We start from the raw sequence: 17190 nt of genomic DNA, 5'->3' as shown, positions 1-17190 counted from the left end.
GATTTGTATCTCAAAGAAAAAGAGCGATGTTTGCGATTTTTTTTATTACAAATGTATTGTGCCTATGTTATAATGTGTTACTCATATTATTTTGATACAAGTTTAATACAATTATTAAACATAACTAATACGAATTTAATGCAATTGCCACACAATTTTGTTAACTTTACCTTTTTCGAGTTTTAATCCAATATTTCTTCTAAAATCAATTGTATAAACTTAACCAAGCCTTGTTAAAATTGAGATAGAAACTCCATACGTCATTTTCAATTATTTGCAGGAATAATTTATCAAAACAATAAATTCGTAAAATTCAAATAATGAATTCAAAATTTGAATCTTTACAATGATCATCAATGGTGAACTCTTGCTGCTGTGATTTTAGAAATTTGAAATTTTCTGCTTGAAAATATAATTTTATATAAAAGTTATATTTTCATAGATGATAAATATTTTTTCACTATGGCAATTTATGTGATTTCACGGTAATTCAAATTTTTAAGTAGTATGGTTAAAATTGTCATCTTTGTCAATTTTGAAACTTGTATAACCCGCTTGATCATTTTTGACTCTGTTGTTGAACTATTTCAGGGTTTTATGCTATCTATCTTCTTCCTGTGCACGATCGAGATGCTTGTCCGATTTGATTTCCGTTCTCTCTTCTTCCCTAAACTCCCCGTCCGTTTTCTCCGCTTCTTCTGCTCTTCACAACTCCAGCAAACGCCGCCGGAACTTCCGCAATTCGAACCCTCAAACGACGCCGACTTAATCTCTCAGCTACTCCTCCAACACCACAATCCATTTCACGCCATGGAATCTTCTCTTCAGCTCCATGGCATTTCCTTCACCCCTTTTCTTGTTCATCAAACTCTCATCCGACTCAAAAACTGTTCTAAAGTCGCCCTTTCCTTCTTTCACTACTCCCAATCGCAACCCAATTCCGACACCTCCACCACCACTGCTTTCAATCTCCTCATCGACATTTTATGCAAAGTCCGCCAGTTTGATGTTGCATGGCAGCTTATTATTCAAATGGACCAGAAATCTGTAAAAACTGATTTCACTACTTTTTATGTGTTGATCCGTAGGCTTATCTCTGCTGGCTTTACCCGCCAAGCTATTCGGACTTTCAGTGAAATGCATGTATTTCTTGATCAATACGGTGAAGATGAAGTATGGAAATTGTATTTTAGTTATCTTCTTGATACTCTTTGTAAATATGGATATGCTAAGGTGGCTACTGAAGTTTTTAATAAAGAGAAATGGAGATTGGAGCTCAACTGTAAAGTTTATACTATTCTGATTTATGGTTGGTGTAAAGTGAAGAATGTAGAGATGGCTAGGAGGTTTCTTGGGGAGATGATGGATAAGGGTATTGATCCAAACGTGGTAAGTTACAATGTTTTATTGAATGGAATTTGTAGGAGAGCGAGTTTGCATCCGGATGGCAGATTTGACAAGGTAATCAGGGAAGCAGAGAAGGTGTTTGAAGAAATGACTGAAAGAGGTGTGGAGCCAGATGGAACCAGCTATTCCATACTCCTCCATGTCTATAGCCGGGCTCATAAGCCTGAGTTATCACTTGAGAAATTAAGGATTATGAAACGCAAAGGGATATGCCCGAATATTGTGACATATACCTCAGTTATCAAGTGTCTCTGCACTTGTGGTAGGATTGAAGATGCAGAACTGTTACTCGAGCAAATGGTTTCTAATGGGGTGACTCCCACATCCACCACTTACAATTGTTTCTTTAAAGAATTCAAAGGGAGGAAGGATGTCGATGGTGCTTTGAGGTTGTACGGGAAAATGAAGCAGGGCTCCCTCTGCTCACCTAGCGTGAGTACATTCAACATCTTGTTGGGGATGTTACTGAAATTAGGTCGAATAGGGATGGCAAGAGATATTTGGGACGATATGAAGGATTCTGGAGCAGGGCCTGATTTGGATTCATATACATTGTTGATTCATGGATTTTGTGAGAAACAAAAATGGAAAACAGCCTGTGAATTCTTTATGGAAATGATAGAAAAGGGATTTCTGCCACAGAAGGTCACCTTCGAGACACTTTATAGAGGCTTAATACAATCAAATATGCTGAGAACTTGGAGAAGGTTAAAAAAAAGGCTTGATGAGGAATCAATAACTTTTGGTTCAGAATTTGAAAATTATCACCTCAAGCCTTATAGAAGGTAATCTGATGAAGTTCTGAAAGGGCGCTGAACAATCTGATGTCAAGCTAAAGTGTGAACTGATATTTTCTGATTAATGGAGAGCTATTTATAATTGATGGTGTAACAGACATCAAGAACAAAAGTAAGAACCTTAGGCTATAGTTCAGGCTGTAAGGGTGACGCCAGGCACATTAAATGAGACACTGTTCATCCCAAAGGCATCCTATGTACCAACAACACATGCACTTCCTCCTTACCACCAATCTCAAGAAGGAGCATTCTCCCAACCAAGTAGTGCAATGAGTCAGGATTGGAAGTTGTTCAAGCAAATGATGCTCCAATGGCTTCTCTCACGACTTCCATCGGAAAATCTTTAAGGGCAAACGAGCAAAATTTCTCAAGCCCTCAACTCTAGACCAAAAGGTTCTCTACCAAGTAATACGGTGGCTATAATCCTTAAGGTACTGAAGAGAGAAAATGTAAAACTTTGGGGTAATGTCAACAAAATATTAAAAAATCCACTACTCATCTTCAGTTGTGGAGAGGATGAGTAAGAAGGCAATGGAATGTTGCTGAATGTTAAGTGTATTGTTTTTTAAATCCTTTTTGTAGTGCATAGTGTTGGGTGTTTTTCCTCCTTATCATTGGTCACCTTCGTTTTTAACTGTATACATCCAATTCATCGTTTTCTCCTTACTATGTGCTGGTCAATTTCTTCTTACTGTTCCTACTGTTGAATGTTCTAGTCTGCGGTTCGGAACCTTAGAGCTCAACTCATGTTGTGGTCTATGCTGGTAGTAGTAACACTTTTTCTTACTCATAAATCTGCTGTCTGTATGCTCTGGAACTATGTTGCTCGGACTCTTTAAAAATGCCAACTGTTGCGTGTCGGATTCGCCAAAAGTAGTGTATTTTTGAAGAATCCGAGACGGGTGCGGCATTAAAAGTGAAGAGTCCGCCCAACTAAGCTTTGGAATATGAAATCCAAAAAGGGGGGGGGGGAGAATGTTTGTTATTCCCTGCCGTTATTCAATTGTTTTAGTAATGTTGTTCACTTTTCTCCTTTAAAAAGGAGTCTTGTGTTTGTAATCTCTATGTGTTGTATGTCGCTTGTTTTGTATCACACTTGGTGTTGCTTGGTATGGGAGTAGCATTTTAGGAGTTTGGCTAGACTTCAATTATGATGCCATTGGCTACTGCTGCTGCTCCATGATTTATGGAGAAGTTAAGCATTGATGCTGAATGTTGCAGAAATCTGAAAAAATGTTCAGGTAGTTTGATATGTATTGCGGAAGTGTCAACCATCAAGTCAGTTCTGTTCTTCTCCCACCTGGCTACCCTCCATTAAAATAGAGAACTAACATCATTAGGGTTGTAAATTGTAAATTTGCTGGGAGTATCATATAGGAATGGTTTTATCTGTGTTTCTATTTGTTGATACTTTAGATGCAAGTTGCACGTTTTGCCTCCAGACTAATAGAGGAGATAGAAACCGGAGGGTAAGAGCAGCATTTGTCTAACATCAAACCAGCTAATAAGATAAAATACTCTTACGAACTGCCAATGGTGGGCTGGACCACTTATCTGCTTGAATCATTCTGCCTAACCCTAATGTAGATCCTGCTAGCTTAGTTTGGATTTTAAATTCTTACGAAAAGATATGGTCCTCAGTGGCCATTTGTTCCGGTGCGTCTATACAACTTATTAAGGGACATATTTCTTTTAAATGTAATCAATTTGTGAAGCTGCACTATTTTTCCAACAACACCCTCATAATCACACAATTATCAAAAAACAGAGGAGCTGTTAATATTGGTAGTGCATTTAAATTTAAATGGGTGATGATTTCCTTGTATTTTTCAACTCTCCTTTGACAGGTAAGCTCACACTCAAGATTAGCATCTTATTTCCACTCTCCTGTTTTCTATTCCCCTGTCCTAGTTTTTAGTCATTCCTGGTTGAATTTACCAAAAGCATATCATGCACACATGCCGTATTGGCCTAATAGATCTTCATGTTATGAGAGAACAGATGATACTAAGACCAAAGTTTCAGGGAAGGCCTATCCATTAACTTACCAGAAATGTAGAAGTTACAACTTACAAAAACCTTTCTTGTTTTTATTCATTATTTCCTTTTTACTTTTTTTTCTTCTGAGAGCCGCACTATGATTTTCTGAATAAATCTTTGTGTTCATGAAGAGTTCACTAGACTAAAGGTAAATTATCTGGACATTGGTTTTAATTTCAAGCTGAAATTTAAGGAGAGGAGCTTATAGTTCCAATAAACTTTAACTGTTGGCTGGAATTCTTAATTTCCTGGGGCATGGTTCTGTTGGTGACATTGTTCTTGGTTATCTTTTGAATTGCTCTATATGAGCTCAGATGATGCATCCTTTTGCCAATGAATAAAGCATATGCTTATATGACCTTTCCATTGCTCATTCAAAATTTAAGCATGTTTGGTGCTTAAATTTGTGGATGCTTTTCGCGTGTAATTGGTTTGACCTTTTCATTGTTGACTTGCTGGCTCTGATTGCATCCTTGCTTGTATCTTTTCTTGGTTTGATGCCAGAATTTGGTTGAGGAGAAGGATAAGAAAGCGAAGGAGTTGCAAGATAACACTGTTGCAGTCCATTTTACCCCACAAAAGCAAAATAGGCAAGACGCTAATGGCTAAATGTAGGACGCATAATGAAGGAAAGGTATTAGATGATTTTCTAGATGTGTGAAGTATAAAATATAAATTCTTTTAGTTCAAAACTACCGATACAAAAAGAAATTCTTTTTTCAAAAACTGAATTTAGAGATGGAAGAGACTGTCTATTCATTGGTTACCTAATTGTGTAGCTTGTTTTTTCCAGGTTTGTTAAATTATGATGGTTGCTTTAAAGGTGATAATAGTGAGATGATACAGAAATTCCGTTTCTTTCTTCACTTGCAGATGCATGAATTAACAATGAAACTGGCTTTGCAGAAGTCTCACAATGCTGAACACAAAAGTCAATTTGAAGGTTAATGTTCTCTCCAATTGCTTTACTAAATGCATCACTTCTTTCCTTTAAATTTTAGGAATTTTTTTGTTTGCTGCTCATTTTATTGTGATTGTTCTTCATGCGATTGATGTATAGGAAAATATTCTCCACAAAGATTATTGTCTGGATCATTATTTAATGTTTTCCAATGGAAAATGTATTACCTCAAAAGATCATTTCCATGATGATTTTCTATTGTTGGGTTGGATAGAAAAGTAGCAGATATATTGTATGAGCCTATGAGGTATAGGCTAAGTATAGTTACAATAATAGTATAATATGTTCATAATATTGGTATTTGGTAAAAATCATGATGGATCTGTTATATCATAGAATAGTACAAAAAAGTTATTTACACTATATGTATAACTTAGATAGTATAAAAATGCGTCTGAGAATCTAGTTTGATAGTGCATTTATATTGTGGGGAAAAGGAGAAGAACAAGTATATAAAACAATATATAGAAACTTCAATTAAAACACAATCCTGTCAAAATACAAAAATTAAGCTCCCCTTAACAAATCCTCCAAAAAAATCAAAGTGAATATATAATCCAAGTACAGGCAAGGAAATGGGCCATCATCATCATCATCCTAAGCTAAATAAAGAGATACCAATTCATACATATAGAGGCAAACTAAAACAATTGATGCAGGATGAAAGAGAGTTCTACATTAGAAAGCTGAGTAGACCCCATCCTAAGACCAAGCTTTTCACAATCATTGTTGACAATTTCAGGCCCTCTACTCCGCTCTGCAAATTAAATATGCTTCCAAATATTAAGAAATGACTATAAAAATAATTGCTTTTAAGAAGGGTTACTAATTAAATAGGATTACCAGCTTATTAAAGTAAAGGAACTTAGGAAACAAAGAAAATCATATAATTAGTGGTATTTTTTTCTTTGTTTTTGCGGATGTTTGGTCCATTGCATTTTAAATGAAAATTTAAGAGTATAATATAAAAATTTTACAATGTTACCCTTTAGTTTTGAAGTAAATGAAAATAAAGTCAAGTATTATTTGGTCTTCTTGAGGTATTTAATCCCTGTAAAGTGAATCCAGTTATAATTTATCTCATGTTGAATTAGGATATTAAATAATAGTAGTAATGGAATTGTGATATAAATCTTATAAAACAAAATGTTAACCAAATGAAATATAAAACAGTGTCTAATTTCACACACACAAATTATTCTCTAACTGATTCTTAAACAAAATCCGATGACCAAGATCTTCGTTAAACACATCAGATCTATAGTGTATCAATGTGAATTTAATCAACCAATCATAACTGCAGTCAGTGACACTATAAATCGTGGCACATACAAAATGATCTAAATCAATTCAAGGTAGCACACTGGATGTTGGTGTATGTGGGCTGTTTATTCTATTAGTACTCACACACCCTATATATTACTTCTGCCACCAGAACACTAATCTGACAATAAAATGTGGACAAAGCTAACACAGCATCAATCATGCTGATCCCCAAAGCCTTTTAAACTGAAAACTAAACTATCTGTACACAAACTAATTAGTTTTAAAAAATCATTTACTAACTTATTACACTGATGAAGTGTATTATAATTAGTTGTGTATTAGATTATACCTACATCTTTATCTAGGTATAACCTATCAATTTTTTTGTTACGAAGAATTACTCACTATACTAAATTGTCCAATTTAGAAACATATTTAATTAGAGCTAGATCATATATCTAAAACTAAATGTATTTAAAGCATCCAATCAGTTCGTAAATCCAACGTACGGGATCCTAACTAACTACTGATTTATATATTTGATTTGAAAGTATGGAATCACCTTTAACTTTAAATGATTAACAAAGAAAATAAAATATGCATGTACCTGATCAGTAGCTGAAGGAGCAGGAGATAAAGCTCCAAGACTTGGGGCTAGGGCTGGAGCGGGAGGACTAAATCCTAAAGGAGATGGTGCTGGAGAAGTCAATTTCTTCGCAGGAGCTGGAGCAGGAGTTGATGCAAGTGGCGCAGGAGAAGGTGCTGCTGGAGGAGGTGGAGAGTTCACTGGTGGAGGAGGAGAAGCAATAGGAGTAGGAGGTGCTGGTGGTGGAGAAGTTACAACAGGAGGTGGGGATGAAACTGTGGGGGGTGGTGAAGCAGTTGGTGGTGGCTGAGCCGGTGGTGTTTGGGTGTTAACTGGAGGAGGAGAACCAGTGGGTGTAGGTGGAGCTTGGGTAGTGGGTGTAGGTGGTGCTTGGGTAGTAGGTGTTGGAGGAGCCTGGTTAGTTGGTGTTGGTGGAGCCTGTGTAGGTGGTGCTTGGTTAGTAGGTGTTGGGGGTGCCTGTGTAGGGGGTGTCTGGGTAGGGGGTGCTTGGTTAGTAGGGGGTGCCTGTGTAGGTGGTGCTTGGGTAGGGGGTGCTTGGTTAGTAGGAGGTGTTGGAGGTGCTTGACCTCCAACTCCAGCTACGATAATGCAGATAATAAATCCCAACAGAACAGCATGATTCCTACCCATCATTTTGACAATGCAGAGGAGGAAACTAAAGGAATGTGAAAGAAGATATTTGGTTGCTGCTTGTGAAAAGAGAGGTTTGGGAAGGGAATATATAAGGGATTTTCTAAAAGTAGTATAGTATATATTTGAAGGTTGCAAAAGAAAGAGTAGAAAGGTGGCAAATCCAATTAGGATTAATTTGTAGCAACAGTGTTGAGTTGTGACTACCAAATACATTTTGTATGTTATTATCTTACTTTGGTGTTAAAGAGATATCAACTAGCTAGGTTAGGCCTTGTATTGCACTTCACTTTACCAATGCCTCTTGTTGGGGCTGTCTTTTTCTCCCTATGTATTTGCATTTTGGAATGTATATTTGAGTTTATCTATCTGTATATTCAAAATTAATTTTCATTCATTATATTCAATTATAATGTTATCTCAGAGTATCCAATATCAATTTCATTAGTGTATCTGATATCAAATATTTAGTATATCCATGAATAAATACATGTACCTAATATTAAAAATACATGAATTTTGTATCAGTGTATGCACCGATACATCTAGCAATTGTATGTAAGTGTCATTCCTGCTTAGCAGAAAGAGGGGAGTGAGAGGAGAAACCGATGGGGAGAGGAAAAAAGAAGTAAAGTGGGGGAGAGAGGCGAGCGAGAGGAGAAGGAAAATAAATTTTTTCTTTTTGTAATTATTTTTAAAATAAATATGATAAAAATTTTTGTCTAATTAAATTGTTTTTCCTTTTGCTTATTTTCATGCAGATAGAAAACATGAATGATGAACAAGAAATGGGTGGCCCAATGGTTGGTATTGATTCGAAAGAAAGGAAGATCGATCATTCAACGTAATTCTCAAGCCATTTTGCTTCCCTTTACTCTCTCTCAGTTTATGCACTACTTTTTCTTTTTCAAAATTCTAATTACGAAAATTTTGATCAATATTTTAAAATGAATATAACTTTATAATATTGAGTTGATCTAAATCATTTTTCACTCCACACAGAAGAAAAAGAAAACTTTATCATGATAACAATCCTGAGCAACAGACAAGTTTATTAATTGTCACATTACCTTTTAAAAAGCTTAAATTATGAGGTTTGCATTATGATTATACCTAAATAGTTCTATTTGTTATCATAATTAAGTTCATTATTTGTTATTCTACCTCTCATTGCTAATCATTCTAAATTAAGCACTACATTCTACCACCTTTCTTCCCGTTTTGCGTTGTTTGCACTCAACAGGGTAAAAATATACGTGAAGTCTTTTGCTTTTTGGAGATTTAAATTATATTTCTTAATTATATTGACATAAGAAAAATCATACCTTACTTTATGAAATATTCAAATTTTTAATTTGAAAATATTAGATTAATCTATTTAATTTTTCTTCAAAGTGTATAGTTAAAATGATTCTTTAAAAATGAAAAGACGTCGTGTAAATTAAGATAAAGAAAGTAGCATCTTCGTTTAGTTACAAAAATGGATTTGTTTTCTCGAAGAATTATTATTATTATAATAGCCTTTTAGAGAAAACTTTTAGAAACAAATAGTTCGTGTTTGTTTAATTCATTTGTAAGGGGTTTTTAAAGTTTTTAAGTATTGAATATAAAAAAGAATAAGTATCAATGAACGTTTAATATTAAGGTTATTTTTTAAAGAGAAACTATAAATATCTGTTATAAAATATTTTATTTAAGTTTTTACTTTTATTTAATTAAGATTTTCAATCAATGTAATGTATAGATAAATCAAAAATGATATTCAATGCTTTTGCTTAAAATATTTTACTTTTTGGACAAACACCTTAATTTTTAAAAAGGTTTTTTTTTCGAGAAAGAATGCTTTCGTCCAAATTGTTTGGCCAAACAGGCACTCAGTCTAATGTGACACTTTCAAAATTGTAAATCCTCGTAGAGTTTGTATTCATTTGAATATGTGATATAAAATCATATTGAAATGAAATTAGGGCCGTTTGTTTACGGTATAAGAGGGCTTCTTATTCATGTATAAAATATTATATTAGTTTTACAATGTTTGGTAAATGTTTTTATTAGGTTGAAAAGTCAACAGGACTTTTTGTAGTCCTACATAATTAATACCAACATAATTTATGAGGAAATCTATATATAAAGTTATGCAGGATAGAAGGTGGAATAAATTATGTGGGTATTAGTTATACATGTATTAAAGTGATAAATTATATATTTATCCTATTAATTTATTTAATTGTTTTTATTATTTTCCTATATATAGGTTTGTCTTTTTTATTTATCTTTTATATTAAGACCATTTTTATTTCTTTTGATTTCTTTTATTTTTTTTAATTGGAACTTTATTATTTCCAATGAAAATATGTTGTTTTATTTTTTATTTTATATAGAATATTTTCAATTCTTTTTATATACTTACCATTTTGATTGATTTATGCAAAAAAAAAAAAATCTTTTTAATATTAGAAATTTATTGTATATTTTTAACGGTACATAAGCTAATCAAATATTTACATTATATATTACTCAATATATTCCACATTTATTAGCATGTATTATTATTTTCTAAATAATATATATTAATAATTTACAATAAGTTTAATATTCAATAGTTAATAATTCATGTATTGTGATCTCTATGTAACTAAATAATATCTACATAAATAATATTCACATAATTAGTACCTGCATAACTAAACCCTGCATATTTAATATTTGCATAATTAAACCCTGCATAGCTAATACCTGCATAACTCTAATCAGTAACCAAACAGCCCCTTAAAGTTTTATGTTAACTTTCTCATTTTCTGTTATTACTGTTAGTTGGTATTACTGTTCATAGTTGGTTAAATAAATAATCAGTTAGTTAATGAGCTGTCATCGGTTAGTTGTGGATTAGAGTCAGTTAGAAAATGCATTTTGTGACTGAATTTGTATCTGAAACATTTGTATATAAGAAGGCACAAGTGTAACACTCGTGATTGATTTAATAAGATTTTTCTTCTTCTTCTTCTTCAAAATTTAGTTTATCTCTAGATCCTTCAATGGTGTTTTTTCAGATTCTTTACTTGAATTTTCACATGGTATCAAAGCCAGGTTATACTTGTGATCCAATAAATCAAAGTAGAAGTAGATCAGAGTAGTGTTTACACTACAATAGAGTTATGAAGAAGACAACAATGGCGACAATACGAATTGATCCAAATGATTCTCTTTATATAGGTCCATCAGATGCTTCAAGTGCAGTTTTGATTCCTATCAAGCTCACAGGCCCTGAAAATTACGGAGTGTGGAGTTAATCAATGAGAATTGCATTGACGGGGAAGAGAAAAATTGGATTTATTACAGGAGCTTACAGTAGATCTCTGTATCGAGATGAATTACATGAACAGTTGGAAACATGTAATGCAATTGTATTGTCATGGTTGATGAGTTCAGTCAGTGAAGATCTTCTAAGTGGAATAGTGTATGCTACCAATGCTTATACAGTTTGGGCGGACTTGAAAGAAAAGTTCGACAAAGTCAATCGAATGAGAATTTACCAGCTGCACAGGGAAATCAACACACTCTCACAAGGTAGTGATTCAGTTTCAACTTACTACACTAAATTAAAGAATTTGTGGAGGGAATACCTTCCCCTAGTTGTGCATGTCCAAAATCCAAAGAATATGCAGATCACCTATCAGCTTAGACTAATTCAGTTCCTTAGTGGTTTGAATGAGTCGTATGAACATGCTAAGAGACAAATTTTGCTAAAAGGTGTTACTCATTCTATTAATCAAGCTTATGCCATGATTATAGAGGATGAGCTTCAACAACAAACAGCTTCTGTAGCCATTGTTAATAATGTACCGGAGCCAGTAGCTATGAGTGTTAACAGAGGTAGCAATCATAATCAGGAAGGTCAGAATCATAAAGGAAGAAGATGTGAATATTGTCAGTATACTGGACACACTAAGGAAAATTGTTACAAATTAATTGGCTATCCAGCAGATTGGAAACACAGAAAGAAGTCTGGTTTCAATAATTCAAGGTCAAGTCCAATGCATCCTTCATCTGGAAGACATGGCTACAATCATTCTGGAGAAGCTAACAACATATCCAAAGATAATTATGGAGAAGCTTCTTCTAGTCATCATGAAGTAAACAATGCTTTTGTTGCCAGAGGACATGCATTTATTGATGGAGAATACAAACAAATAATGGACATGTTAGGGAAGGATAATAAGGACATGAAGCAGGTCAACATGAAAGGTATGGCAAATTGTTTTTCAACTAATGTTGCCTCTCATTGTTGGATAGTAGACTCTAGTGTTTCTCATCATATTACAACAAATGAGCATTTGTTGAAAAATAGTAAATGCACAACTAGTTCTCTCCAAGACAAGGTGAATTTACCTACAGGTGATAAGGCCTTTATATCACACATAGGAGAAACATGTTTTCTTAACAACGAAGTGATTAAAGATGTGTTGTGTGTATCTGAGTTTAAGTTCAACTTGTTGTCTGTCTCACAACTAACCAGGGAACTATCATGTTTTGTTTCCTTTTACCCTAAATTCTGTATATTTCAAGACCTTTACAGTGGCAGGGTGAAGGGGATTGGTAAGGAAGAAGGGAGCATGTACATATTCAGAAATGATTCTATCATGAAAGGAAAATGTGAATCTCAAAACATCAGAAAATTGCTGCATGGGTATCATTGCAGGATTGTGAATTGTGGCATAGAAGGCTTGGTCATCCTTCAATTCAAGCACTGCAAGGTTTAGACCTACTACATAGCAATAAAGACATTGATTTACTTACTAGTTGTTCAGTCTGTCCATTAGCTAAGCAAACTAGATTGTCATTTCCTACCAGTGCATCCAAAACTTCTAAATGCTTTGAACTTGTAGACATGGATATATGGGGACCATATAAGGTTCCCACATTTAATAAGAAATACTAGTTTCTTACAATTGTTGATGATTGCAGCAGATATACTTGGGTGCATTAATTACAGCTTAAGTCTGAAACCATTGTAGAATAAAGAATTTCTTTGTATTGATAAAGAATCAGTTTGGGCACACCATCAAGACAGTGAGGTCAAACAATAGAATAGAGTTTTTCATCAAAGTATCTGTCCTCACACACCACAACAAAATGGTATAGTGGAGAGGAAGCATAGACACATCTTGAATGTAGCTAGGGCCATCAAATTTCAGTCTTGTATGTCTCTTAGATTCTGGGGAGTGTGTGTTCAAGCAATTGTGTATTTGATTAACAGACTATCCTCATCAATTCTTCATAATAAAAGTCCATAAGAAATATTATTCTCTAAACCTCCCAATATCAGCCTTTTGAGAGTTATAGGTTGTCTTGGTCATGCTTCTATTGTTCCTAGAAATAACAAGTTCTTAGAAAGGGAAAAATTGTGATCATGATGGGATACTCAGAAACTCAGAAGGGTTACTTGTTGTTGGATTTACACACTAAGAAATTCTTAGTCAATAGAGATGTTGTGTTTCAGGAACACATCTTTCCTTTTGCCACTTTATAACTTTCACAAGTAGTTGCTCCTGTCTTATTACCTGATAGCGTTGAAGATGTTGATAGTTCAGAAGGTACAGTAGCTGAGGGTTGTCCAAATGCAGACACACAGGTTTCCACCATTTTGAATGATGTTTCTAATGAGATGTTGCATGTCCATGATGAGGAGATGTCAATCCAAGAATCATTTATTGATACAGCCGACCCATTACCTCTAGTTTCTACTAGAAAATCATCTAGACATACCAAACCTACCACACAGATGAAAGATTACATGGCTCCTGCAGTTGGACAGAATAGTAAATATCCTCTAGCAAACTATCTCAGTTATGATCGTGTGTCATCCAAATATCATAGTTACCTAGCAAAGTTTTCAGATTTGGTAGAGCCTCAGACATTTGGCCAAGCTAGTAAAGATCCCAGATGGATTGAGGCTATGAAGCTGGAAATCAAAGCCCTTGAAGATAACAAGACCTGGTTGGTGGTTGACTTACCTCTAGGCAAACACGCTGTTTGTTCCAAATGGATTTACAAAATCAAACACAAGGCTGATGGAGACATAGAAAGGTTCAAATCTAGACTTGTAGCCAAGGGATATAGTCAGCAAGAAGGATTGGATTATCATGATACATTTTCACCAGTTGTAAAAATGGTAACTGTTAGAAGTGTTATTGCAGTTGATGTTTCTAAAGGCTGGTTTCTTTACCAAATGGATATGTACAATGCCTTTTTACAAGGAGATTTGGATGAAGAAGTATATATGGAGATGTCTGAAGGTTTCAGATCTCAGGGGTCAACCAAAGTTTGTAAATTGCTTAAATCCTTGGACTCAAGCAAGCATCTAGACAATGGAATATCAAATTGAACAACACCTTATTATCTGCAGGCTTCATTCAAAGTTCTCATGATTATTCATTGTTCACCTTGAAGAAGCCAGAGGGGATGGTTGTTGTCTTGATCTATGTTGATGATTTACTTATTACTGGTGATAATGAGTCATTAATTAGAGAAGCAAAAGAAGCATTACATCAGAAGTTTAAACTCAAAGATTTAGGAGAAATCAAATATTTTTTGGATATTGAGGTGTTAAGGTACAAAACAGGTGTTATTCTGAATCAAAGGAAGTACATATTAGAGCTTATTTCTGATACAAGATTGAGTGGTGCAAAACCAGCAACCACACCATTAGAGACCAACTTGAGGCTGACATCAGTAGAATTTGATCAGACTGCTGGACTACAAGGAGATGATGTACTAATAGATCATTCAGCTTATCAAAGATTAGTAGGGAAATTAATGTATGCTACCATTACAAGACCTGACATTAGTTATGCAGTGCAAACACTAAATCAGTTTATGCAACATCCAAAAAGATCTCATTGGGAGGCAGCTATCAGAGAAGTGAGATACTTGAAAGGAACGGTTGGTCAGGGCATATGGCTGAAGGCTCAGCCAGCCAAGACATTAACATGCTGGTGTGATTTAGAGTGGGCTGCTTGTCCTAATACTAGGAGTCTAGTGACAGGCTACATAGTAAATTTTGGAGATTCCTTAGTGTCGTGGAAGTCCAAGAAACAACAGAGAGTGTCTAGAAGCTCAGCTGAAGCTGAGTATAGAAGTATGGCTTCAGCAGTAGCAAAAGTGACATGGTTGATAGGGTTGTTCAATGAGCCTAATGTGTCCATTCAAATGCCAATCAAAATATGGAGGGATAGCAAGTTTGCTATGCAATTAGCTGCGAATCTTGTATTCCATGAAAGAACCAAGCACATCGAAATAGATTGTCATTTCGTTAGAGATAAGGTTAAGGCTGGATTAATTCAAACAGAGTATGTACACACACAACAACAAGTTGCTGATCTATTAACCAAAGGATTGAGTTAGGCTCAACATCTTCATTTGTTAGGCAAACTAGGTGTTCTTAACATATTGCCCCCTTCAGCTTTAGGGGGAGTGTTAACTTTCTCATTTTCTGTTAGTACTGGACATAGTTGGTTAAATGAATAATCAATTAGTTAATGAGCTGTCATCAGTTAGTTGTGGATTAGAGTCAGTTAGGAAATGCATTTTGTGACTGAATTTGTATATGAAACATTTGTATATAAGAAGGCACAAGTGTAACACTCGTGATTGATTTAATAAGATTTTTCTTCTTCTTCTTCAAAATTCAGTTTATCTCTAGATCCTTTAATGGTGTTTTTCAGATTCTTTACTTGAATTTTCACATTTTATTTAGATATAATTTGAATTTCTTAAGTTATATTATTTTACGCATAAACATAAAAACTCCACAAGTTATAAAAATTTCTCCAATTCGTATACAATCATAGAACAATCTCCATGTTCCTTTGATAAATAAATGTTAACAACAATAATAACTAGTTTATTCTTTAAGATAATCCTTGCGCACAATACTAACAATCTCCTCATGATGAACAAGAGTTTATCTTTGTAAAATAAAAAATGATGCCTCTTTCCTTATGAAATATAAACTTATGAGTCAAGTTTTATATTTGTTTATGATTTGAAATCTCAAATCATGTTTTTTATTTAAAACTTGGCATGATTTTAAATTATAATCTCAATCACATATCTAAATGTTGATTTGAGATCTTAACTTTATATTGCATCTTTGAACACTAATTTAAAATCATGATTTTATATCATGTATTTAAAATACAAACTTACTATCATAAAATTTAAAATCATGATTTTATATCATGTATTTATAATACAAACTTACTATCATAAAGAAGAGGTAAATGCTATGATAATCCGTCCCAGTTTTTTTTTTCATGAATCCTCCTCTGTTTTAATTTATCTAATTTATAAGATTTTTTTCTTAAAACAAAATCTTTCATAATTTAGTAATTGTTAAATTTTAACATTTAACATAACATATTTAAATTTAAATAATATTTTAATATATACTATACATAACTCTAATTTAAAACTACAAACACATTATTATTATTATTATTATTATTATTATTATTATTATTATTATTATTATTTACTTTTTTAAAGCTTAAAATTTCAATCAAAGTAAGACGTATAATTAAAAATGAAGTATCATATTTTATTTCAAAAAAAGTTGTTAAGAGCTCAAACAAATTAATCTCAAAGATGAGAAAAATAGCATCCTAATGGCAAGTTTTAATTTAGCTGACCTTAGTATTAAAGTCAATATTATAGGTACATATGTCATCATTATTAATTAGTTGAAACGTTGAATAGATGAGTTATCTGTAATCCTTTTAATTTCGATGGTTTAATTATTAATTATGGAAAATCACCATGCAAGATTTAACCACCAATCCATAATGATACAGCTAGCAGTGCCCTGGATATTCTTTATTAGGCCCAAATGGCTTAGAGTGAAAGGAAAATGGTCCATATACTTAACTACACGTGTAGAGGATAATTGGGGTCACCAAATAAATTATGTAAAAATCACCCCTATATATTTAAGGAACAATATTACGAATTTTAAATTTATTTTTAAAATATTTTTGCTTATAATAGTTTAACTATGAATTATAACATATCTGTCACGACCCAAAACGAGTCGTGAGTGGCACCCACACTTAGCCTACTAGGTGAGCGAACCAACAAATCTAAACCCCAACATTTACCAATAGTTCAACTATAATTAACAGAAATAATGCGGAAGACCCAAAACTTATTAATGTAACCAAGTAAATAAGCTTCTAAAGTTTAACACTTATTATCCCCAAAATCTGGAAGTCATCACATCAAGAACATCTATCCTCAAATTACCAAGTCTAAGAGTATTTAAGAAACCAAAATAAGTAAAAAGATGGTCCATGTCCGAAATTCAAAGACATCAAGACGTGAAGGAGAGAATCAGCACGAGCTAGGAATAATAGCTCACCCCGAACTCTGATGTGCTGAAGACTGGCTAGAGCTGAGGGCGAGTCGAAGTCGATGGTACACTTGCT

The 17190-nt window shown here is 33.8% G+C and overlaps 2 protein-coding genes across 6 annotated transcripts; one reads left to right on the top strand and one right to left on the bottom strand.

The window, feature by feature from the left end:
* The first annotated feature begins 556 nt into the window (after nt 1-556).
* LOC107002678 (pentatricopeptide repeat-containing protein At2g13420, mitochondrial-like) lies at nt 557-13249 on the top strand. 5 transcript variants are annotated; one of them, XM_027912491.1, is made up of 5 exons: nt 557-2635; nt 4749-4878; nt 5118-5187; nt 8470-8552; nt 10922-13102. In XM_027912491.1, exon 1 carries the CDS (start codon nt 598-600, stop codon nt 2194-2196), a length of 1599 nt encoding a protein of 532 aa, XP_027768292.1. In that variant the 5' UTR covers nt 557-597; the 3' UTR covers nt 2197-2635; nt 4749-4878; nt 5118-5187; nt 8470-8552; nt 10922-13102. The 5 variants fall into 5 exon arrangements, with proteins under 5 accessions (XP_027768292.1, XP_015056294.1, XP_027768294.1 ...); XM_015200808.2 differs by lacking the exon at nt 10922-13102 and having other exon boundaries at nt 8470-8772; XM_027912493.1 differs by lacking the exon at nt 10922-13102 and having other exon boundaries at nt 5038-5187; nt 8470-8772.
* Nucleotides 5655-7939, bottom strand: LOC107002679 (classical arabinogalactan protein 9-like). Its single transcript, XM_015200809.2, has 2 exons — nt 7079-7939; nt 5655-5962 (listed from the first exon to the last, which is right to left on the bottom strand). The coding sequence occupies exons 1-2, from the start codon at nt 7922-7924 to the stop codon at nt 5879-5881; spliced, it is 930 nt and encodes a 309-aa protein (XP_015056295.2). The 5' UTR covers nt 7925-7939; the 3' UTR covers nt 5655-5878.
* Nucleotides 13250-17190: the final 3941 nt, after the last annotated feature.

Source organism: Solanum pennellii, chromosome 10 (genome assembly GCF_001406875.1).
Source record: "Solanum pennellii chromosome 10, SPENNV200".
NCBI lineage: Eukaryota > Viridiplantae > Streptophyta > Magnoliopsida > Solanales > Solanaceae > Solanum > Solanum pennellii.
Note: the sequence above shows the minus strand (reverse complement) of the source record. Positions and strands in the feature narration are given on the sequence as shown.